The sequence below is a fragment of the Adiantum capillus-veneris genome, chromosome 23 (genome assembly GCF_014529385.1).
Source record: "Adiantum capillus-veneris isolate H3 chromosome 23, ASM1452938v2, whole genome shotgun sequence".
In the NCBI taxonomy this organism is placed as follows: domain Eukaryota; kingdom Viridiplantae; phylum Streptophyta; class Polypodiopsida; order Polypodiales; family Pteridaceae; genus Adiantum; species Adiantum capillus-veneris.
In genome coordinates, this window is record NC_140953.1 from 60,760,145 (window position 1) to 60,786,106 (window position 25,962).

At 42.7% G+C, this 25,962-nt stretch overlaps 1 protein-coding gene and 2 pseudogenes across 1 annotated transcript; 1 reads left to right on the top strand and 2 right to left on the bottom strand.

Annotated features, from left to right (window-relative positions):
• The first annotated feature begins 2,431 nt into the window (after positions 1–2,431).
• On the top strand, positions 2,432–3,136 carry LOC147427850 (uncharacterized). The gene is made up of 2 exons (XM_086497661.1): positions 2,432–2,553; positions 2,684–3,136. The coding sequence occupies exons 1-2, from the start codon at positions 2,540–2,542 to the stop codon at positions 2,877–2,879; spliced, it is 210 nt and encodes a 69-aa protein (XP_086353787.1). The 5' UTR covers positions 2,432–2,539; the 3' UTR covers positions 2,880–3,136.
• Positions 3,137–3,777: 641 nt separating this feature from the next.
• On the bottom strand, positions 3,778–5,191 carry LOC147427851 (uncharacterized; annotated as a pseudogene).
• Positions 5,192–5,243: 52 nt separating this feature from the next.
• On the bottom strand, positions 5,244–5,685 carry LOC147427852 (uncharacterized; annotated as a pseudogene).
• Positions 5,686–25,962: the final 20,277 nt, after the last annotated feature.

Consider the following 25,962-nt stretch of genomic DNA (forward strand, 5'->3'; position numbering starts at 1 on the left):
TAGTTCTCTAGCATTATATATAGCCCTCACAAACATGAATTCTAGAGTGGTATAGTTGCAAAAAGTTGAAAAAAGCCAAAAACAGGACCCGTTTTTTCACACAGTTTAGGTTGTGAAATGTTGTGCAAGGACAAGGTTAAAGATGGAATTGATATTCCAAAAAAATGTCGAGTTTTTTTCAGCTCATGAGACAACTTTCTAGATGGATAGCACTTCAAAATCCATTTTGAAACTCTTGACATAATTCAAGGAAAATGGTCACTTAGCAGGACATAAAAGTGTCCCAGGACATAAAAGTGTCCCATTAACAACCTAGTGTTAAGGGGGGAGTAATGTCAGGACAAGGGTCCCGTAGGGGCAAGGCTAGGGGGTCACGGACCTAAGGGGCACGGCCCAAACCTAAGGACTAGGGCGGGACTACGGCCAGGCGGGCCGGCTAGATAGTGTGGATAGAGGATCCGTCTAGGGCAAGGGGCTAGGAGCCCGCCTATATGATGGGGGGTTGGGAGGAGGATCCGGTCGTCTAGTCCCCTAGTTCTTATATCCAACCTTCCCAAATGCAAGAATTTTGTGACACGGTTGGAGTGATTAGGGGGTATAGAGCCATCTCTAAAACTAGGTTCCACGTCCTTAAGTATTACAATGTTGGGAAAGTGCAAACTCTGTTAAATCAATAAATACCCAAACATTTTGGAGAATACTATCATATAGAGGGAACTATGCCATACAAAAAATCGAAGAAGAAATAAGTACAATGTTTTTTAAAACATTTAGATATAGAAAAAGTCCAATCTGCTATGGTGAGATATTATATAATGCGAGAAGTAGATTGTGAAGGAAAACTTGTATTTGTTAGGAAACTGGATGAGGCTAAAATGTAAAATTTTCAAAAAATAGAAAGAGTATCTATATCCCTAATGAATAGGGCATTGAGCTATATCCAGGTTAAGCTAGACATACCACAAAAATCAATAAAAAATGGAGCAGCTCAAATACCATTAGAGAACCATGATACATTAAAATGGCTCTTTTTGGAGATCGACATTCCTTCTATTCTAGAGAGCCAAAATATAGGTGAACAACTCCACGTAGTTGGCATGGCCGAATTCATTGTAGAATGGCTCATGAGTGAATACCTTAAGGCACTAAAGTGCATGTTTGTTGTATGTGGAGGTGCCAATACCAAGTATCCATGTCTGTATTGCTTGGCAAGCACTGGAGCAAGAGGATGGCTTGCAGAACATGAGGTTGGGAAACCATCATCAAGGAATAATGTAAAAATTTCATCGACTACCCATCGTATCCTATAATTTGGGATCCAATTCTAGCAATAGATTGAAAAAATATACATATATGTTCAATGCATGCAAAGATTAGAATCTTGGACAAATTGCTTTGACGGCATCTTGACTACGTTGAGATAGGCATGTCCTTCTTCAGCGACTCTGGGAAACACCTCTACGTGTGCATACTATTTGCTTTTAGCATTTAGCCTATGTATTGTATGGCTATGTGTAAGCTAAGTAGAAAGGGAGGAGCTCCAGCTCGCCGAATATCTACTCTAGGCTTATAAATAAATCCCATTATGTACATATTTTTTATGCTATGGTGTGTACTTTAATATAACAGCTTTTGAGTCAAAATCACAAGTACTCTCTCTCTCTCTCTCTCTCTCTAACTGTGTAAGCTATGTCTGCACACACACACAAATCTCCTTGAGCATACACACACACACACACACACACACACACACACCATCAGCCCCAATACCTGGTATCAGAGCTAGTGGGCATCACGACAAGCTTAGCAATCCTATTATCATCACACAGAAGCCCAATTTGTTGATTTTAAAGTGCATTAATCCATTGATCAGAAGGTGATAAAGAAGCCAAATCAGCCCCTTAATCGAAGAAAATCAAGAGCATGGCTTGAAGTTTCTTCGAACCAAGCTCGCGGATGTTTTTCCCTCACTAAGACACTCTCTCCTGCAACTTTGGATCATGCAAAGCTGAAAATTTCAGCTTATCACCTCATTCGACGGCTTCGGCTTCGCTTTGGAATCTCTTCCCGGCTTTGGAGTTTCACTAATCGCGTGCACAGATGCACTTGTCTTCCCAAGGCGCCCTCTGTCCTATCATCAATTCACCAAGAGCTTCTATTTTGCTTCCTCTCCCAAATCAACGATAGCTGCTCTTCATTGCCATTTCTTAGTTTTCATTCTTTTCAGATTTTTCCATTTTTGCATTGTTTTCCCTTTTGTTTTAAGGCAGTCATTTCAGCTTTCAACTCACAGCTCACATCATTTTTGGCGTGCGGAAGGCCATAGGGTTTTAGCTGCAAAGTTGTTGCAAACTCCAAGCCGTTCGATCATTTATTGGATGCCTGCCACGTGTCATTAGGCTTTTAGGGTTTTTAAGTTTCATTTGACGCATGTGGTAACTCCTTTTCGTGCTGCTCTTGGCGGGCCTCAGTCCTTTCTGCCCTGCTCCTACTAGAGAATGTGGCGCGCACAGCAGGTGCTGTCCTTCCGAGAAGACGGATGCAGCACAACAGGTATTTCTTTTCGTGTTGCTCTTGATAGAGCACCAAGAGTTGTTCGATACGTAGCTTCCTTTCCGTGTTTAATGCCGCGGGGTTTTCAAGGTTATGGAAGGCGACTGCATTCAATGGGGTTTCTCTGCAGGCTCAAGTGGCGAGGACATGGCAGCAAAACGTGTTTGATGCGTTGTTCTGGTCGTTTAATTCCGAAGGCGGGCTTCTCAAGATCCTTGAAGGAGACTATGCAGGCTGAGGTGACGAGCACTGCTCGTGTTGCTCTTTGTGCTTTAGTGCACGTGCTGAAAGGCACGGGAGATGTAGTTTCCATGTGCTTATTGTAGCTTATATAACAAGGCAGAAAGGGAAGAAAAATACACTGTAACAAGTTCTTGTCTCCGGTGGTTATCATTATACTGTGTCATGGTAGCAAGTCTGAAGATTTGTTTTGATGTATGAGCTTTTGAGCTACATTATCTAGTGGAAGATTCTCTCTCTGTCCTGCTTTTGTACATGTGCCAATCATTATACTGTGTCATGCTTTTATAGATATGGCAGCAAGTCTGAAGATTTGTTTTAATGTATGAGCTTTTGAGCTACATTATCTAGTGGAAGATTCTCTCTCTATCCTGCTTTTGCACATGTGCCCTCAAGTCTCAATCTTTGTTCGGATGTTTGAGCTTTCACCTATCTCTTGCTATTTAATTTGTATGTGCTTATATGTTGCAATTCCAAATTTAAATCAGTCGAGGAGTTGAAATTTTTTGAGTATCTGCTATAGATTAGTTTGAGGGTTTGTGTCTTGTGCCTTAAAGTAGTTGCATCGACATTTCTTTGAAGATCCTCTTTATCATGGCATCCGATGATCGCATTGCCGGTGGCGGTGAAGGGAGTGCAAGCAATGCCTTGCCCAACGACGGTGAGAGCATGGACTTCTCTGGAGGTTTGCTTCTCTGCCTCGTGTGCTGGTGTTGTTTTCCATTATCGGTGCCGGTGCCGCAGTCGAAAACATTGGTGTTGGTGTTGTTCTCCCGGTCCTATTTCTTGCTTTTTGTTATGCTTTCAAGCGATGTACTTGTGATGGTTGCAGCGATATCATTTCATTCGTTGATTTTTTGAGTTGGTCTTGCCTACAGTGGCCTAGTGTTGCTCCATTTTTTTCTATTGCATTAGGAGCACTACTGGTTGAGCTGGTTGTATTCTCCCTTGGCGACTACGTTCGGCATTTGTTGGCCCTATTTTTTAGCTTAACTGCGTGTTCGATCTTTTTGATTGCTGGTTCTGGCTTATTTTTGCTTGCGTGCGATGCACTCGAGAACTTATCTTTTTGGGGATGTCCATAGATGTTTCCTGGTGATTTAATGAAGAAACAAGTGCTTGTTTTGTGGAGGTAGTTGCTACTTGCCTATGTGAATTCCCCATGTGTCAACTCCTTGTATTGAAAGAAGTGACTGTGCTATGGTTCGATCGAAGAATAGGGGATGTAGTCACGCTTGGAGGATTTGATGAGAATACTTGCTGCCAATCATCAGCGGCTCCTCTGGGCGGGTTACCTCTTGAGGAAGGCAGACTTGTGGAAGGCTGAGGCCTTGCTTCGCTAAAAGAGGAGGATCTTGAAACACTAGCAAAAACGGGCTGGTTTTGTGCACGCAAAGGTGATAGCCTCTTAGCTAATGCGTTGCAGGGGAGAAAGCAGATGTTTTCTTGGTTGTTGCCGAAGATGAGAGAACAAAGTTGCCTCTGCCTTTTGATGCTACAGCTGCTATGTGTCTGCTTGTGGGTTTTGCAAAGTGAGAACCAGGTGTTGATAAAGGTTTAGCTTTGCTCTTTGGTGTTGTTGGGTTCATTATGTGTGCTGAGCATACTGGGGTTCTTCTAGAAGGGCTTGCATGCCTTAATGCAGGTCCAAACCACAGAGTAAGAGGTGTCTTTTTGGGTGCTGATGTGGTCACATTGGTGGTTGAATACATTGAGTTTCCTGGCAGCCCATTGGATCTAGTCGCACCATTGTGCCCCTTTCTATAAGCCAATTCTGGATCTGTAAATAAAGTAGCACCTTGGTTTCTTGAGTTCGCCTCTACTTGTTGCTTGAAAACTACAAGTACAAACATAAAGTGAGGAGTGAGTGTTAATATAGCAAGGAACCTAAAGCTTTCTTCCACTTTCTTGCAAATAAATGTCGAGACACACAGATTTCTTTATCAAAATTATGCACAGAAACTTACTCGTGATGTTTTAATAGCAGCTACAGATTGAACCAAGCTAAAAGACTCCAATTGAGATAGGGAGTCGTCTTCTAGCGCTGAGTTGAGTTTTGAATGGTTTCTTAGAGGAGTAAGGAGGAGTAAGCAAACTTGTGACGGAGACTACATTTTAGGCAAAGAGTGGTCGAAGATTGCTATTAAAATTAACACAAGAGACTAAAGTAGAATTACCAGTCATAGTCATTCTTGCCTAACTCTACTGCAAGGAGGTCATCGTTTTTCATATTCAAATCTACAGTCTGAGAGTTATCGACAGCTAACTTGTTGTTACCTACAGCTAGCTTGGGATCTCCGCCAGGCACCATGGAGTGCCGGCGCAAGCTTCTCCGGATCCTCTCAAGAGCTTTGTTTTTGCGGCTCATTCTTCCTTGTCTTTTCCGAGTGTCTTGCATGTTGGACGTTTTTGATGTCCTCTTTGCTCTGCTCAACTAGTCAATGCTACGCTTAATTGGATGCTTCCTTTTCTTGTCCTCTTGCAGAGCTACGCAGGTTCATTGAGTCTGCTCCATGTCCTACAAACAAACGTTCATTGCAGTTGCTGCTATCGAGCTCTGCTGGGTCGCCTCCAAGTCCGAGCCTCGATGAAACCGCAGCTGGGAAGAGGTGTAGGTATGCCTTGCTTCAAGGAAGCCCTGCTAGCCATCCGGTTGGTAGTGCAGGTATGGCCAGCGTGCACATTCATTGTTCGTGGAACAGGCTTGGCGTGTCTGTGATGTTCTCTGTTGCAATGCGTTGTTGAGTTTTGAGCTACATTAAAATGGTGTTCTGCTTTGTTTTGTAGGCAAAGGATACTCTCCACTAGGGGAGGAGTGCGCACAAGCACCGTCTTCGTCTCAACAGCAACTTCCTTGCCCAGCTCACGAGTTAAGCAAAGCTGTAGCCTCATTTTTTGAAACTGGCCAATCTTCAGCTGCTCACAATTTCTTGGACAGTGGCAAGCTACTGGACAAAGGGAAAAGTCTGATAGTCAAGGAAACCTTGCCGCTATTTGTGATTAGTGATATAGATGAGAGTAGTAAACCTTTCTCTATAGAGGGAAAAATCTTGAATTGGTACGGCACATACCATTCCATCTCCCCTGGGCAAAAGAAAAATGCACGTTACTTCAAGTTCGACATTGTCGATGCCGATTGCACCAACACGATCACGGTCATCGTTGTGGACCCCTTCATTGAGAGCTACACCAAGAAGCTCAAGATCGGCTTGTTTGTTGGGATTGATTGTCCTCCTGTGAGGGCTAAAAACCATAATGATGCTGGCGCAGCTTCGTTCTCCTTGCATGTCGATGCGTCGAAAACCATTCGACCTTGTGACCCATTCCCTGTTTCTTTAGCTTTCTATCCTGAGACAAAGATAAGCACATTTCTTGATGACGCTACAATTTCCGAGACTACTAGCTGACGTCCGCCCTTGACGACACTGGCGTTTGTTGTCTTGCAAAGTCGTAATGTCCATGAGAGAATTGGCACTACATTCGGGGATTTGGTTGTTGCCGATGGCCCGACCCCAGATGAAAAATCAGTTGTGCGTATTAGAAGCATTGGCTTAATGCTCCTCCCTTTTGTTGTTGACAAACCTTTTGTTATATGTAGGTGAGCTTTGTCAACTCTAGAACGCATGACTATGATCAAGTCATGGCCCAAATGGCTAGGGAGGGACATTGTTATGTTTGTGGCTAGGAATATTGGCCTCTTTGTCGGCAAGGTGCGCACATTGTCTATTCTAGACGCCACAACTTTGGTCCCCATGCAAGGATCACGCTTAAAACAAGAATTGACCACAACATTTCATAGACAGTGTGAGATTATCGGCTACAATAGAGAGGTGACTTTGCATGCTTTGTAGTCAACTAGATAAAGATATCTTTAGTGGTCTTTACATGTTTGTTTTTTTTGTAGGTTGTGGGGACTTTGCACTTTGTAAACTTCAATAGAGCTTTCTTGCATTCCCAGTGCTTAGTTTGTGACTCACCGAAGGTGAAGAAGGTTGAAGGCCGATTGCATTGTTCTCTTTGAGATAAAGATCATGTCATCAACACGACTCTCATACTAGAGGCACAAATCTGAAGCAGCATTTACAAACGTGTTGTGGCGGTTCAAGTGTCAGGGTCTATGGTGGATCGCCTTCTGGCCTTGCCAAGGAGCTTTAAGGAGGTGTACATGGAGAGCATTCTAGAGGCGAGGGATATTTTATCGACATTTGTTTTCGAGGGTGTGTTCAAAATTGGCACAAATGGATCTATGATATCTTTCACTCCTCTATTGGAAACCTAGATGCTTTGAGAGCATGGATTTCGATAGCTTTTGGCCTTTCACCACGAATAACTATGCTTCCTTACCTAGACCCCTCTACAGTCGATGAACTAAATTTTGGCTTGTCCATTGTATATTGAGTTTCATAAGAAAATGGTATCCTGCTTTTGAGTCTTGTTGTTGTGGTGTCTCTCCATAACTCACTTTCTACTCTTCCTTCCTCTCCATCTTTTCAACCTTCCAAAGCACAGAATCTCTCTCTCTCTCTCTCTCTCTCTCTCTCTCTCTCTCTCTCTCTCTCTCTCTCTCTCTCTCTCTCTAACACACACACAGAAACAAACACACAAGACGGCTGAATATTTACAATCTTCACGTGCCTTTGAAATGACTCACTTGCCCGAACGCGATGTCGATACAGTTTTCACGGCTCAGTTTCCGAACAATTCAGACATCTTTCTCGCGCTACACCATCTCCAAAACTCAACAGGTGCACTGCATGACCTTATATCAAATTTTCTCAAGGGCTTGTTTGAGAGCTTCTTGCTGGAAAGACATGCTGTCTCGGGTGCATGCCTCTTCTTCCCTGCTGACAGGGCCACTAGCGCAATGACGGCCACAGAATTCTCATCTCTGTATTCAGAATGCGCCAATTCACTTGCCCTTAGCCTCAACGTGTTAACGGCCTTTGCTTGCTTTATGAGCTGTAGGTTAAAAGTGTATTTGAAAAGAAATGGAAGCATGAGAACAATCATCTTGGGGATGCCATCGAAACCATTTCTTGCAAAGGGCATTTTGCTCTCCGAAACAAGCGATGGCATCGCATACCTTCCCACCTTCACAACGTGCTCAAGCCGTGCACGTGCTAGATGGAAAGAAGATGAGGTGGCCATTTTGCATCGGCTATCCTTGTTGCATGAGGCTTTGCCTGATGTTGAGGTGGTCTGCATGTTCCAGGCCAAGCACCCACACACGTTGCACACAACCCAAGCCATGAAATGCAAGCTTTCACGGCTGAAGAAAGAGAAGGGCTTGGTCAGTGGTGCTCAGATACGATGCACCCATGCCAGGTTGAGCAAGCCCATTAAGAGATACAACAAAATCATCAAGGACAAGACCATTACACCCTGCGAAAAATGTGGACGCTTGCTATTCAACGCCAGCTAACACGTCAGCTACTGCCTGCAGTTGCAGAATCCACTTTGAGGAAGCAAAGACGCTATGGGGATGTGTATGTTTGGAGCCAGTGCAAGAAACACTTTACAAGCGATAGCAATCCCAATGGAGATTGCAAGAGACAGGGTTCAATCTAGTGCTTCCCTTCGTGTCAGATCTAAACCCTGTGGAGGCATGCTTGGTCTCCATTCGTATCCCCTTCGCCAAGATACGCGAACTGACATATGATGGTCAGTATGGGCTTAGAGGTAGCGTTGTCAATGTGCTTGCCAACTTGGAGAAGAGCCAGGATGTGCTACCTCGCTTCATTGAGGATGAGGCCTATGTGCTTGTGGGAATCAAACGGAAACTTGAATACGATAGATGTTACCTAAGCGGCGTTGTGCGACCCCTGCTCACAATGCGTGCAACCACTACGCTACTATCCACACCACTCTACACGAGAGAAGGTGTCACCATCAACAACAAGTGGCTTGCACACCTTGCGCACGATGTTGAGCTTGAGGATGAACATATTGATGTCATGCTCCATGGGGTCACAAGTGCTGCAGAGGTTGTCCATTACAGTGGCAAGATTCTTCATGTTGCACCTTGTGAGGGCAACTGACCATTGAGCATCTTCACGGACGAGTATTGAGAGTAGTTGATCTTCCCAACTCTTTTCTTTGGGTCCCCTAGAAGATATAGAGAAGCTGCAACCAAAGATTATCAAACGATTGCAAAGTGGGAGCTCCTGAAAATCGACAGAAGATTCGCTCTCGACATTGAGAATTTGGTTTTCAAGTTAATCAAAATCATGTCGGCACAAGTTGCATCCTCTATTTGGGTGCGAATGCGCAAGGGAAAGCTAGGAGGTGCAGCGCTGACTGCAAGGCAAGTTGTAGAAGACACAAACATAGAGAGGCTTCTCAACTCAAGGCTAGGCTTTAGAGACTTCGAGGCACTGCGCACATCCCCCGACTACAAGGAAAAGATGAAAAAAAATTTCTTCGCAATGATCCGACAACTTGGACCGCCCACATTTTTTGTCACATTCTCCTCTGCAGAGCGAAGGTGGAAAGAGCTTCTTCATGCACTAAAGAAGTTAGTCTCGCTGAGCCGAGATCCCGAGGAGAGCCTGAGCCTTTACCAACATCACCTCATTCGTGCCGATCCCATTACAACTGCTCGTTTCTACGTCAGCAGGTTCAACGCAATGAAACGCTTTTTGCGGACTGATTCCTTCATATGTGGCAAAATACGAGACTTATTTTTCATCACGGAGTTCCAAAGTCGCGGTAGCCAACATGATCACGGTTTGTTGTGGCTAGAAAATGCTCCATCACTCACAACACACTCAGATCAAGATATTGTAATATTTGTAGATACCCACATTAGCACAGATAGATCCATCTTGCCCAATGACCTTTCCGAATCTTACAAGCACAAGCACCATATGACTTGCCGAAAGAAGAGCAAAAGTTGCCGTTTTGGATTTCCACGTTTCCCCATGCCATTCACAACTATTATCCAGCAAGGAATACTTGAGCCAAACATAGCTAGACAAGGTAAGCTTTACTTGCAACAAGTCGAAAGACAACTTAGCCAAATTGATTTACAAAATGCCCCTACATTTGAAGAATTGCTAGAACAAGTACAACTCTCCATGGAACAGTACTTGCTTGCATTGCAAGCAACAATCTCAAGACCCACTATTTTCCTCGAGCGCAAATCGAGCGATATATTCACAAACAACTTCAACAAGTCAATAGCTTCACTTTGGGATGCAAACATAGATATATAGTTTGTGCTAAACGCACATGGGGCTGCGATCTACTGGACCTCGTACATGACAAAATGGACAATACATTAATAGGAGCAATCAAGGCACAGGTTGATCACTGTGTCGCAAACAATGCAACAACGTTGGAGAGACTTCAAAAATATGGTAGCACAATGCTTAACACACAACATATTAATTCACAGCAAGCTGCTTACATATGCCTCTCACTTCCATTGCATAGCTCGTCTAGAGAATTCATATACATAAATACTAATCCACCTGAAGAGCGAGCTCTAGTCCTCAAAAGAAAGAATGCCTTGCAAAAATGCACCCCGACACGACAGAAATCTTCTCTGCCTCCATCATTGACAAATACGCCTCAGACCACACTCGTTCTTTGCCATGTGCTTGGCCCAGTTCGCTTCCACAACAAAAAAATCCTCTAGGCCTGACACGTTGCTGTCGAGGGCATGCATCATACGGTACGTTAGATATAGTAAATCCAAAGACCCTGACAACCACTATAGAGAACAATGCCTTCTCTTCTTGCCATGGTCAAGCCATGGAATGAGCACCTACCCGAAGGTTCGTCTTGGATCGATGTCTACACTTCGAACATTGAGATAGTGAAAAACAATGAATCACAATTCGTTGTCAAACCAGCTCCACTCGACAGGTTTGCAACAGCCTTCACAACCTCATGCAACACAAAAAGTGTGAGTTCCTTGAACGATTTCGACAATGCCAACGTGATGATCAACACCCCATCAAAGAAATCGACGAAGAAACCATTTGCTTTGCATTTTTCCAAACATATTTCCATGACCAATGAGGATTTCCACTCATCAATAAAGAAGCTAAACCCACAACAACTACTCATCCTCGATGATGTCATGCTCAAAAAAACGCATATCACCTCAGAAAAGGTACATCTCTTCCTCACAGGTGGAGCGGGCACTGGAAAAACATTCACGCCGCTCTTGCTAGTCTAAGCCCTCATTCGCTTCTACACACATAAGTCAGGCCACAATCCTGACTTTCCTAAGGCACTCCTGATGGTATATACATGCAAGGCAGCATTCAACATTGGTGGTACAACTATACACTCAGCTTTACATTTTCCTTTGATAACTACGGCACACACAAGCCTCGGAGCAGAAAATCTAGATGCATTGTCCTTACTTTATCAAGATTTGGAGCTTGTAGTGTTTGATGAAGTCTCCTTGATAGGATTGAGTGTCTTCTCATTGGATGATTCACGTCTTTGTGCCATCAAGAGAAAACACGACCAACCTTTTGGTGGCCTTGATGTCATACTTTGTCGTGACCTCTGCCAAGCTAGCCCACAGTCAAAGACTCTTGGATATTCACAAGCAAGCAGGCTCTTCTTGAGGTGGTCGCACCTTCGTACTGGCATGAATTCCCTAAGTGCTACGAACTAACAATGACAATGAGACAAACAGATGCATAGTTTATAGAGGTGCTCAACCGAATGAGAATTGGCTCACACACAAGTAGCGACCTTGCATACATTAACAACTCCTTCCATAGAGAGTTGCCTGTTGACATAACCATATCACACCTATTATACTCTAAAAAGGCAAAGGATGAACACAATGAAAAGTTCTTCGCACAATTGCCTGGTGAGCCACATATATTCAAAGCGATTGACAAACACGCCACTTCTTGCAGCAAAACAATAGCAATTCCATTGGATACCAGGCAAACTGCGGGTCTCCAAGCAATGTTGTGTCTAAAACCAGGGCTAGTGGTCGAGCTATGCGCTGGAAACCTAGACATTCTCGACGGGTCGTCAATGGCACAGAAGGTGTCTACCCACTCACATTGCCTGGTTGGACGCCAATTCTCCGCATTGCACATGAATTCCAAATTGGGAAAAACTACTTCAACACCCTCACACGCAAGCAATTCCCAGTTCAGCCCTACAGCCCGCACAATTCACCGATTGCAAGGGCTTACACTCAACACACTAGCTTTCAACCTCAAAGGAATTAGGTCTCACGGCCTCACATACACTACTCTCACACGGATTCGTGACACTGCAAATCTATATTTGATAGAAAGGTTGCTACCTTGCAACATTCACACCGATGCATCTGTCCTTAAAGAGCTCCACAGGTTGAGAACGGAAGTATCTTACTCCCCCATCCAGAAGCAACTGCATCCCCACCAAGATACACATTACATTGTCCAATCACTAAACGTCGTCTCCCTTGGAAAGCATGAAAACGATATCATCCACGACAAAAGCCTGATGGCCTTCAAAATCCTCTGCCTACAAGAGACTCGGCAACATGTGACAACCATTCCAGGCTTCCACAGCATATCCTCAACAGAACTACACGGCATCTCCATTCTCCATAAAAACAACCTAATACCTACACAAATACACATCTGTGTAAATCAAACGCTTGAAATGATCCATGCAACTTTCCACTGCACCAACAACTGCCTGGCGACAGGGCACTCTACAGGGCACCGGCATCATCACTCCCACGGTTCCTACAGAGCTTCTCCAAACTTCTCGATTCAACGTGCACCATGCGACCACTAATCATAATGGGAGATTTCAACATTGACGCACTTGAGAAAAGCAGTACATACAGAACCCTCTCCACCCTCATTCTCCAGCACGGGCTCCACCAATTGATACACCATCCAACCACAATACACAACTCTACACTAGACCACATATGGGTTAGCAATGACCTGTCGCCATTAGGGACAATTAGGAAGCAATAAGGGCTGTTTAGGGTTTCTCTATTGTTGATCTACGGGTCAAGGAGGAGCCACATTTCCAAAAGTATGGCACTTTTGTACACATGTCAAGATCTCCTTCACTTGCTTTTGGAATATTTTGCACTATTTTAGCCATAACTTTTTCATATGAACTCCAAATCTAGCGCTCAAATGGTACATGGGTGGCGCTTGACGAGCTCTATCCAATGAGTACCCATGTTGAATAGTTTTGGTAAGATCTTCATGGTCTTTTTTAGGTTGCCCATTTTCAGATCCTTACACAACCTTTTTTTCATCCAAATTGGCCCTAATCAAACCATGTCTGGCACCAACTACAACTACTGGTTCGACCACTCCACTACATACCTCCTCATTGCCAAAAACTAACCTTCTCTTGCTTCCTGCACGCCATTGTGAGTTCTCACCTTGTTTTTAAAAGGTACAACTCTTCAATTTGACTTACATCGCTTTGAGGCAGCCTTTCAAGTTTTCAACTCACATTGTTCCTTTTTAATGTAAGGGGCAACCCTTCAATTTGATGTAATAACCCTTCGATTTGATTTACACTAAGAAGACTAAAAGGCAAGGACTTTTAATATTGATCAAATCATATTCAAGCTTTTTCTTTACGTAGGGTTGGTCATTTTTCAAGAGGATGCGCTTATTCATTTGAAGTTGAAGCAAAGCTTACAAGTAAGCCCTTTATATCAAGCAAAGCGGTCCTTCACACCAAGCAAACTAGCTCTTCAAATTTTTAACACACACGGCGTCTCTTCACACGAAGCGGGTGCTCTGTTGAAGGCGGCAAAACTATTAAAATTTCTATCAAGAGGTACTTTACAAATTCCTTTTGTAAAGAGTGACTTCACAATTGGGCACAATTTAATCCCGCACTCACTTCATCTCTTGTAAAGAGGCAGACACTGACCTTGACAAAGCGGCAAGCGATAAGACCCCTGTGTTGGCACTATGGGAGAAAAGGGAATTGAGAAATTTAATGGCAAAAGCTTCCACACTTGGCAGACCAGGTGCAAGGATACCTTATGAAAAAGTAACTATGGTCTATTGTAAAACCAAGGGTAAGCGAACCATCCACTTTTTTTGAAGGCACTCTCACTAGGGCCCAAATTGCACAAGCACAAGCTAAAGATAAACAAGCACTTGGCATAATTATCACATCACTCCACGATAATTATATGCATGGACCATATTTTGCAAAACAAGGATCCCTTGCAACATGGAATACACAAGGAATGGAAAATTCTCACTATCAAGCGAGGAACTCACTTTTCAAATGTACGAGAAATGGAGGGGGGGCAAAGAAGCAATGCACTAAAAGAATTATTCAATTGGTTCTATAGGAGGCAATTACACAAGATGAAATCAAACAACCAAAAAACATGCTGCTCAACCACAGAAAAACCTTAAGATGGAGACTTATGATTCACTTCAAAACTTTGTACCTCTTTCTAAAAAGAACCAAATTCAAAAAATATATCTTTGCGCAAAATATTGTCAATTTTACACCGGTTTTTGATTCTTTTAGTATCACTTGGTATGTCACCCCTGTATCTTAAAATATTTCTTCTTTTATAACCCCCAAGGATGTTGACAATTGTCTCACCATCCATAATAGCAACCAACAACTTTTCAATTGGGCTCTCTTCCGGAATCTCCTCTCAACCTTCAAGAACCGAACTCATCATTTTGCTCTAGCTCTGGGGAGGAATGGATAGGAGGGAAATGGGGAAGTGATGAATGGATAGAAAGCTGATGAATGGATAGAAAGTGGATGGGAAGGTGGGAAATTATGTGGAGAAGAACAAAATAGGAAACTAGATGGCAAGGTAATGCACCAAAAGATGGCTAAAATGATGCAAAGGGATGCATAGAGAGAATGTAGGAGAGAAGGGGGATGGGAAGGTTGGAAATGGTGTGGGGAAATGGATGGCCATGGAGAAAGAGGGAGATCGTAATAGACGGTGACCAAAATGGTGACAAGAGGCGGGAGAACATTCATGGGAGGAAGTGGGAGAATGTGATGTGTGACTAAGCGAATATTAGGTAGAGGAACAAAGTAGGAACATTGATATCACGTCGTGCGGGACAATAAGGTGGGTATGGGACGACATGGAAAGTGTGAAAAAAGAGTTATATATGACACAAAAAGTGATCATTGGTGACAAGTGGCAATCATGCATATATGCCATGTGGCAATTGCCTAACGATCCATGGTACGACATATAAACTGTTACTTGCACGTGCAAATTTTCACTCCCTTTCTTCATATCTTATGGCACTCTTCACCTCGTGTCATTCGGGTAAATACCCTATTTTTATTTTCAATCCTGTATCATTTCTCTCTTCAAATCCTACATCCCACACGGCACAATATGACAAAGAGGTACTTGCAAGAACCCATTCCCCTCAAATCATTTAGACATCTCTCTTCCAAAATCTTTGCCCCACATGGCGTGATAAGGCAGAGATGGACTTGGTGGAACCCAATCCCCTCGCATTGTTTGGGGACTTCACTCTTCAAACTTTATGTTTTGCACGGTGCAATTTAGCACAACCTTACTTGGTGAAAATCGTTCCCCTCGTGTCATTCAGACATCTCTTCAAACCGTTCACCCCACACAGTACAATAAGTCAAAGCTGTTAGGAAATAAGACGTAGCTAAATAGATAATTGAGTAGATTACTTAATGGAGAGAGACAGATTTATATACACGAGATTATAGAGTAGAGAGAGAGAGAGAGAGAGAGAGAGAGAGAGAGAGAGAGAGAGAGAGTACACACGATATACGTGGTTCACCCAATGTGGGCTACGGCCACGGGAAAGCAGCCACTCAATGGCTTTAGTACTTCAAAACAAGAATTATTTTACAAAGGGATTATACCCTTAATGGAGCTCCCGCCTTGCTTCACTCTCACCACCTCACACTCACCTTGTTGCATCAACTTCACACTATGAAATGTGTGTAGAAATGGCCTCCTTTTATAGGCCAAAAGGGCTGCCCTCTCTTATGAGAGACAGCCATGTGTAGCCGCCCTTGTGCGAATAAGTCCAAATCGGACCCTCCAATCTGCCCATGTGTGGCCGCCCTTGAGAAGACAAGTCCGTTTTGAATTCGGCCACCGGCCATTGAATTCGGCCACCGGCCACCGGCCATTGACTTCCCATCACCGGCCATCAGCCATTGACTACCGGCCACCAGCCAACCGACCGGTTGTTTTCCGACGACTTTCCGGTGAGTGATTTCCCTTCATGCACGATGGATTCTCCTCATAATGGGGGCCTTACAAATGTGCGCTTTTTCCACAGAAAATTACAAGGGTAAATCAGGCTCCATACTTAACAATCTCCCACTTGGAGACTGATCTCCAAACCAAACCTGTGACTGCTTTCCATTCTGGCTTCTTACCCTTGAATGCCGATTGAAGATGAGCAAAAGCTCAACTTATCCTTGTTGACCACCTTTGTAAACATGTCTGCAAGATTTTCACTTGTATGCACCTTTCCTAGCTTTAGCTGTCCCTCTTCCAAAAGAGTGCGTATGAAGTGATATCTCACCTCAATGTGCTTTGTCCTTGAATGAAAGGCTGAGTTCTTCACAAGATGGATAGCGCTTTGGCTATCGCTGTACAAGACACAATTGTCTTGTTTGAATCCAAGCTCTTCTAAGAATCTGTGAAGCCACATAATTTCTTTGCTTGCCTCCTTCATTGCTACATACTCTGCTTCCGTGGTAGAAAGTGAAACCACTTTCTGCAGCTTTGAAGCCCAGCTTACTGTTGTGCCTCCAACCGTGAAAACATAGCCAGTAGTGCTCCTTCGAGTATCTTTGTCACCTGCCATATCTGCATCAGCATACCCTTCTAGAAAAATATCAGTTCCTCCAAAATACAAAGCATTTGTTGTTGTCCCTTTTAGATACCTAAGTATCCACTTCACAACTTGCCAATGCTCTTACCTGGGTTGTCCATGAACCTACTCACAACTCCCACTGCATGTGCAATGTCTGGCCTTGTCCAGACCATAGCATACATTAGAGAACCTACCGCTGCAGCATATGGAACTTTAGACATATAGGCTATCTCCTCTTGTGTCTTTGGACACATATCCTTCGTTAGTTTAAAATGACCAGCCAAAGGTGTAGAAACTGGTTTTGCATTTTGCATTGCAAACCTTTCCAGTACCTTCTTGATGTAATCTTCTTGAGATAGCTTTATTGTCTTCTTCGTCCTGTCCCTTGATATTTTCATACCAAGTATCCTCTTTGCAGCACCTAAATATTTCATTGAAAAAGATTTGGACAGCTCCTCTTTTAGGTCTTTGATGTCCTGCATGTTAGCACTTGCAATCAACATGTCATCAACATATAACATTAGGATGATGAATTTGCCATCTCCCAAATTCTTCGTGTAGACCCAGTGATCCGAGTTGCATCTTGTGAATCCATGATCCAACATCCATCGATCAAACTTCAAGTACCATTGTCTTGATGCTTGCTTTAAACCATACAAGCTCTTCTTTAATTTGCAAACCATTTTCTCCTTACCTTTTACTTCATACCCCTTTGGTTGAAGCATGTAGATTTCCTCCTCTAAGTCACCGTGAGGGAATGCCGTATTTACATCCATTTGCTCGAGATTTAGATCATGAGCAGCCACAAGGCTTAAGACAAGCCTAATTGAGTTCATTTTTACAACAGGAGAAAATATTTCATTGAAGTCAATACCTTTCTTTTGAGAAAAACCTTTTACCACAAGCCTAGACTTGTACCTTTTCTTCCCACCTTCTTCTTCCTTTAGCTTGTACACCCATTTGTTTTCAAGTGCCCGCTTACCTTTAGGCAACTCAACCAACTCCCATGTTTGGTTGCGATGTAGTGAGTCCATCTCCACTTGCATGCTCTTCGTCCATTCTTCTTTGGATTCATGTTGCATAGCTTCTTCATATGATTCGGGCTCTCCGAAATCTGAGATCAAGAGATGGTTGAAGGAAGGATCAAACCTTTTTGGAGGTCTACTTGCTCTTGTAGATCTTCGGGGAATAGGTTGAGGCTCCTCATTTGGTTGACGTTGTTGCACATTGTCACCATTTGCAGTCCTTGAGTCTTCACCGTCCTCAAGCTCCATGTACTCATCACCTGTTTCTTTTGTTTGTTTTCTTTCCAAGTAATCTTTGTACATATTTTGTTCGTTAAAAATTACATCCCTACTCCTTAAGATTTTACCATCTTCAGGATTCCATACGCGATACCCAAAGTCTCCTTCTCCATAGCCAATGAAGAAACACTTTTTTGGACTTTGCATCTAACTTTGATCTTAGGCTTCTATATATGTGCATGAAAGCCTCACACCCAAACACTTTGAGAAATGCATAATTCACCGGTTTACCTGTCCATGCCTCTTCTGGAACTCCCCCATCCAATGTCGTTGAGGGTGACCGATTGATTAAGTACACAGACGTACTTACAGCTTCTGTCCAAAGCTCAAGCACTAGGCTTGTATGTAGCCGCATGCTTCGTGCTCGTTCCATGATTGTCCTATTCATCCTTTCCGAAATCCCATTTTGTTGAGGTGTCCTTGGGGTTGTCCTTTGCCTCCGAATGCCATTGCTAGCACAAAAGCTTTCAAAAGCTTGGCTGCAATATTCGCCTCCATTGTCGGATCTGAGGCATTTAACCTTGGTACCTGTTTCATTCTCCAAAAAGGCTTTCCACCTTTGAAATATGGAAAATACATCGGATTTATTCTTCATGACATAAACCCATGTTTTTCTAGTCGCATCGTCTATGAATGTTACATAGTACAATGAGCCAACAAGTGATGGCGTACTTGCAGGACCCCAAACATCAGAATGAACCAACTCAAGTTTTTTAATTTTTATTTCATTTCCTGATTTTTGAAATTTTACCCTCTTTTGTTTACCATAAACACAATCTTCACAGAACTCTAAGTCCACTTCTTTCAAACCTGGTAGAAGCTTCTTTGTTTGAAGGATTTGCATTCCTTTGGCACTCATATGCCCAAGTCGGTAGTGCCACACCGCACTGTCAACTTCTGTAGTTGCTGTACAAGCTGAAGGTTGCGTGCTAACAATACACAAGTAAAGTGTACCGACTTTTTCACCCTTGGCAACCACCAAAGATCCCTTTGAGATCTTCCACCGTTTGTTTCTGAATGCAATGTTGTGACCTTCATCGTCCAATTGTCCTGTAGAGATCAAATTTTTGCGAAGAGAAGGAACATGCCTAACATCTTTAAGCTTCCATTCATTTCCGTTAGCAGTTTTGACAGAAATTGTACCTTTGCCGACAATCTCACAAGCTTCATCATCTCCCAAGTATACATACCCAAAATTACCTTTGGTGTAGTCTTGGAAATGTTGCTTGTGTGGTGTCGCATGGAATGAAGCCCCGGAATCTACTATCCAGGAATTAGACACATTGTCTAATGAGAGAATTAGAGCATCTTGCTCTACTTTACCTGCCACATTGGCCTCCGATGTTGGCTTGTTGTCTTGAGACTCTGTCTCCTTCTTCTTCTTGGACAAGCAATCCTTCTTGACGTGGCCCTTCTTGCCGCAGTTCCAACATTCAAGAACTGACTTTGTGTGTGACTTGCTCCGCCTTGAGTGATCACGACCCTTTTAGTTTTTGAACCTCTCGTTAAGCCCTCCTCTTGTTTCCACTGATAGTGCAGCACTTGATGATTCTCCTGTGCTTCTCCTTCGCATTTCCTTGCTTAGGAGAACACCCACAACATCATCAAACTTAAGAGTATTTGTGACAGAGATAGAATTACTTACTGCCATCACAAGGCTGTCCCAACTATCTGGTAGAGATGATAGTATAAGGAGAGCTCGGACTTCGTCATCGAAATTGATTTTCACTGATCGAAGTTGACTTATGTTTGTGTTAAAGTCATTTAGGTGTTCTGCAACTGAACCATTCTTTGCCATCTTTAGATTGAACAAACGCTTCATAAGAAATACCTTATTGGATGCTGATGGTTTCTCGTAGAAGTCGTCAAGTGACTTCATCAAGTCCTCCGTGGTCTTCATCTCCGAAACATTGAAGGCCACCGTTGACGCCAAGCTTAACCGGATTGTTCCCAGTGCCTTTCGATCAAGGACAATCCATGCTTCATCTGCCATTGTTGCGGGCTTCTTCACAAGACCGCCTAGTGGCAAATAGAGGTCCTTCTGTTAGAGATAGTCTTCAATCTGCATCTTCCAATGTTGGTAGTTTTTGCCATTGAACTTCTCAATCTTGAGCTTCCCTTCCTCCACCATAACTCCCACTCAATTCAAGGAATTATTTCCTTGAGATAATTTAGCTACGAGCAGACCTTGCGTTGATACCAGTTGTTAGGAAATAAGACGTAGCTAAATAGATAATTGAGTAGATTACTTAATGGAGATAGACAGATTTATATACATGAAATTATAGAGTAGAGAGAGAGAGAGAGAGAGAGAGAGAGAGAGAGAGAGAGAGAGAGAGAGAGAGAGAGAGAGAGAGAGAGAGTACACACGATATACGTGGTTCACCCAATGTGGGCTACGTCCACGGGAAAGCAACCACTCAATGGCTTTAGTACTTCAAAACAAGAAGTAGTTTACAAAGGGATTATACCCTTAATGGAGCTCCCGCCTTGCTTCACTCTCACCACACTCACCTTGTTGCATCAACTTCACACTATGAAATGTGTGTAGAAATGGCCTCCTTTTATAGGCCAAAAGGGCTGCCCTCTCTTATGAGAGACAGCCATGTGTAGCCGCCCTTGTGCGAATAAGTCCAAATCGGACCCTCCAATCTGCCCATGTGTGGCCGCCCTTGAGAAGACAAGTCCGCTTTTGAATTCGGCCACCGGCCACCAGCCATTGACTTCCGACCACCGGCCATCGGCCAACCGACCGGTTGTTTTCCGACCACTTTCCGGTGAGTGATTTTCCTTCACGCACGATGGCTTCTCCTCATAATGGGGGCCTTACAAATGTGCGCTTTTTCCACAGAAAATTACAAGGGTAAATCAGGCTCCATACTTAACAAAAGCTCTACTTTGTCCCCCCTCCCCCCCCCCCCTGATCCATGGTACAACATATAAAATGTTACTTGCACGTGCAAATTTTCACTCCCTTTCTTCATATCTTATGGCACTCTTCACCTGGTGTCATTCGGGTAAATCCCCTATTTTTCTTTTCAATCCCGTATCATTTCTCTCTTCAAATCCTACATCCCACACGACACAATATGACAAAGCGGTACTTGCAAGAACCCATTCCCCTCGAATCATTTAGACATCTCTGTTCCAAAATCTCTGTCCCACATGGTGTGATAAGGCAAAGATGGACTTGGTGGAACCCAATCCCCTCGCATTGTTTGGGGACTTCACTCTTCAAACTTGATGTTTTGCACGGTGCAATTTAGCACAACCTTACTTGGTGAAAATCGTTCCCCTCGTGTCATTCAGACATCTCTTCAAACCGTTCACCCCACACAGTACAATAAGTCAAAGCTCTACTTTGTCCCCCCTCCCCCCCCCTGATCCATGGTACGGCATATAAAATGTTACTTGCACGTGCAAATTTTCACTCCCTTTCTTCATATCTTATGGCACTCTTCACCTGGTGTCATTCGGGTAAATCCCCTATTTTTCTTTTCAATCCCGTATCATTTCTCTCTTCAAATCCTACATCCCACACGGCACAATATGACAAAGCGGTACTTGCAAGAACCCATTCCCCTCAAATCATTTAGACATCTCTCTTCCAAAATCTCTGTCCCACATGGCGTGATAAGGCAGAGATGGACTTGGTGGAACCGAATCCCCTCGCATTGTTTGGGGACTTCACTCTTCAAACTTTATGTTTTGTACGGTGCAATTTAGCACAACCTTACTTGGTGAAAATTGTTCCCCTCGTGTCATTCACACATCTCTTCAAACCGTTCACCCCACACAGTACAATAAGTCAAAGCTCTACTTTGTCCCCCCTCCCCCCCCCCCCCCCCCCCCTTGGCTTCCTTTGGGGACTTCCCTCTCTAAACCCTTCACCCCACATGACATGATAGATCAAGGTCAGAGGTTTTGAAACCACTCCTCCTTGCTCGATTCAAGAAAATTTCATCTTCCATCCACTACATCCCCCTTTTCTCCCCCTTGCATTCTTTCTATCATCCATGATATCTTCCTTGTTTTTCTTGCTCACATGGCAAGAACAAAACAAACTACAAGAAAATTTTTCAAGGATCTAGAGAAAACAGAGAATCATGAGGACAAACAAGAGGAACCAATGTGCAAGCAAGAATGAGAGAAGAAAGAAACCAATTCCAAAGCTTCATGCTAGGCCCACAGCTAGAAAGAGAACTTGCCTTATTATCCCTATGATGCTCTTTATGAGAGTCGTCAAGGAGATATCAAATAAATTGGTTAGCATGATGAGAAGTAAAACTTTGTTTCAATAAGGTGGAAATCCCAAGCCCTAATGTGCCTTCAGGAGGTCGCTGAGGACTCCTTGAAATACTTTATGAATGATAGCTACATTGCAGCTGCATTTGCTCACAAGGTCACACTTATGAGCAAAGATTTTGTGCTTGTTTCAAGGTTGAGGTACAAGTTTTTTGGAGCCAATTCCTAGTGAGGACCTTAGGGCTCATCAAATTTTGAATATTCCTCCTACCAAGCATTAGAAGAATTCAGGGGTTGTCATTGAAGATGTTACACATTTGCATGACACAAGAAAGGCCAAGGATATCAAAGTAGGCAAGGAGGTTGAGAGAGAACAAGAAAGGATATCATAAGATTCTATTCATATAGAGCAAGCAAAAAATTGAAGAGCATCCAACTCCCTCCTTTATGAAAACATGGCACGCCAAATGGTTGTGGATGTCTCCATGCATGGGCACGATGAGGTGTATTATGACATATTCCCTCAAGACACAAGTATGCTTGTAAACCCCAACATTGAGGTTGCTGATACTGTGTTGTTTACCTGTCTTAGGTATGTGTTTTCCTTTTGACAAGTAAACATAAATACTTTCATGCTCATGTATTACATATAAACATGTGTCAAGTCAAAATGGTGCACATACATTCCGATTCTATGCATTTTTTGTATGCATACTTAGGGCCAAAAATGACTCAAAACGGATTGTGTAAAAAACTGGTTAACTTTCTATTAGTAGAGCCGTTGATGATCAAAGAAGCTCCAAAGTTGGTTGTTTTGGGTATTTAAAGAATATCTTTGCAAAAGGATATGAATATATCTAAATATCCAAAAAGACACCATTTTCACACTATTCCTTTTTCATTTCACCTTGAATTTTGTTCTCATTCAATTGACATGGCGGCAAATAGCTATTTCGACTTTGAATGATTCAATCCCTCATTTTTCTCTCTTACTCTCCCATTTTTCTCTCCTCTTCTAATGCTAACAGCTTTGCTACTATTGTTATCTCTATTATACCTTCCATTGTGTGCTCTTCACTACTTGCAATCAGTGATACACCTTCCATTAGTGATAATCCCAAGTTTCACTTGAACATTAAGCTCAACCAAGAACATGCAACTACGCAGAGTGTCTATCAAAGACTAATTACAAATGCAAATGAAGCACAATAACTTTACAACAAGGGAAAGAATCACATTGACCTGGATAGATGGTAGCTTGCATTCACACACCCATGATTTGATGAGGTTTGTTGAAGATGGGGTTGGTGGCTTACTATGATATAGTTCTAGATTATCTCAGTTACACATTAACCATGCACATTACATTCATTATCTCCAAACTTCTTTGTATATGAATGCAACAAGAATTTTAGAATTTGAAAACCAAATAGCCTCTCTAAAACAAGAAAATCATCAACTGCAGACCTTAAAAGAAACCCCAATGGGATTAAGAGCATGAGTAAAACAAATGAGAAAAATGATAAACTTGGCAGAAGGATGTGGACAAAAAAAAGAGTTATAAATTACTAGAGCACAAGTAACCAGCCTATTAGGATTTGATATGTTTAATGCTCAAGAAAGGGTGAGATTCTTGAATGAGGTAGTGAACAAGAGTGACATTTTGAAACTTTTGAAACTTCCCATAAATCGAACCCAAAAGATATTAATTGGTATTTCAAAATTTATTGAAAGATGTGGATTTACTGGTCTTACCTTCCCAAATGCAAGAAGTTTGTGACACAATGGGAGTGAGTAGAAGAGGGTATAGATCCATCTCTTCAAAACCTGGTTCCAAGTCCTTAAGTGTTACAAGATTAAATATTTTGGGTTGCTTAGGCCTCACAATGTTGGGAAAATGCGAACTCTGGTAAATCAAGAAATACCCAAACATTTTGGAGAATACTATCATATAGAGGGAACTATGCCATACAAAAAAAAAAAGAGTAATGTTTTTATTACCATTTGGATAAGTATAAAAAATGTCTAATCTGCTATGGTGAGATACTATAAAATGCAAGAAGTAGATTTTGAAGGAAAACTTGTATTTGTTAGGAAACTGGATGAGGCTCAAATTCAAAAATGTCAAAAAATAGAAAGAGTATCTATATCCCTAATGAATAGAGCATTAAGCTATATCCAGGGTAAGCTAGATCATCTCCATACTACAGAATGCAACCGAAAATGGAGCTATGGTGGATTGGAGTAGCTCAAATACCAGTAGAGAACCACGATACATTAAAATGTCCCTTTTTGCAGATCAACATTCCTTCTATTATACAGAGCCAAAATGCAGGTGAATAAATCCATGTAGATGGCATGGGTGACTTCATTGTAGAATGGCACTTGAGTGAAGACCTTAAGGCATTTAAGTGCATGTTTGGTGTATGTGGAGGTGCCAATACCAAGTTTTCATGTCTGTATTGCATGGCCAACACTAGAATGAGAGGATGAGGAGAAAAGTGATCTATCCCTTTGCATTCTCTCTTTCTTTGTATCTTATGGTTCTCTTCACCTTGTGTCACTCGGGAAAATCCCCCATTTTTCTCTTCAAACCCGTATCATTTCTCTCTTCAAATCCTACATCCCACACTACACGATACGACAAAGCCGTACTTTCTAGAACCCCTCGCACGGTGCTCACTTTGCATTCTTCCAATTTTCTTTGGCCAGCCAATCTGGCCCCCTCACTTCATTTAGACATCTCTCTTCCAAACTCTCCATCCCACATGGAATGATAAGGTAGAGACACACTTTGTGGAACCTAGTCCCCTCAGATCGTTCATGGACTTCACTCTTCAAACTTTGTGTTTTGCACGGTGCAATTTAACACAGCCTTACTTGGTGAAAATCATTCCCCTCGTGTCAGTTGGGCATCCCTTTAAATCGTTACCCTACACAGTGCAATAAGTCAAAGCTCTACTTTGCCCCCCCCCCCCCCGGCTTCGTTCCTCGAGGATTTCCCTCTCTAAACCCTTCACCCTGCACGGCATGATAGATTGAGGTCGGAGGTCTTGGAACCACTCCTCCTCGCTCCATTCAAGAAAATTCCCTCTGCCATCTATGACATCCCCCTTGCTCCACTTCTCTACCCCTTACATTCTACCTGCCATCCACGATATCTTCCTTGTTTTTCTTGCTCACATGGCAAGAACAAAACAAACTGCAAGAAAAGTCTACTCTAGAGAAAATAGAAAATCATGAGGACAAACAAGAGGAACCAATGTGCAAGCAAGAATGAGAGAAGAATGAACAGGAGAAACCAATTCCAAAGCCTCATGCCAGGTCCACTATATTTTCTCCAAAAGGTCACAATTATGAGAAAAGACTTTGTGCCTATTTCAAGGTTGAGGTACAAGTTTGGTAAGGTTTTGGAGCCATTTCCCAATAAGGACCTTAGGGCCTATCAAATTTTTAATAGTCCTCCTACCAAACAGCAAAAGAAGTCAGGGGTTGTCATTGAAGATGTTACACATCTACATGACACAAGAAAGGCCAAGGGTACCGAAGCATGCAAGGAGGTTGAGAGAGAATAGGAGAGGATACCAAAAGATTCTATTCTTATAGAGCAATGAAAAATTTAAAGATCATCCAACTCCCTCCTTTATGAAAAATTGGCAGGCCAAATGGTTGTGGATGTCTCCATGCATGGGCATGATGAGGTGTACTATGACATATTCCCTCAAGACACAAGTATTCTTGTAAACCCCAACATTGAGGTTGGTGATATTGTGTTGTTTATTAATCTCAGGTACATG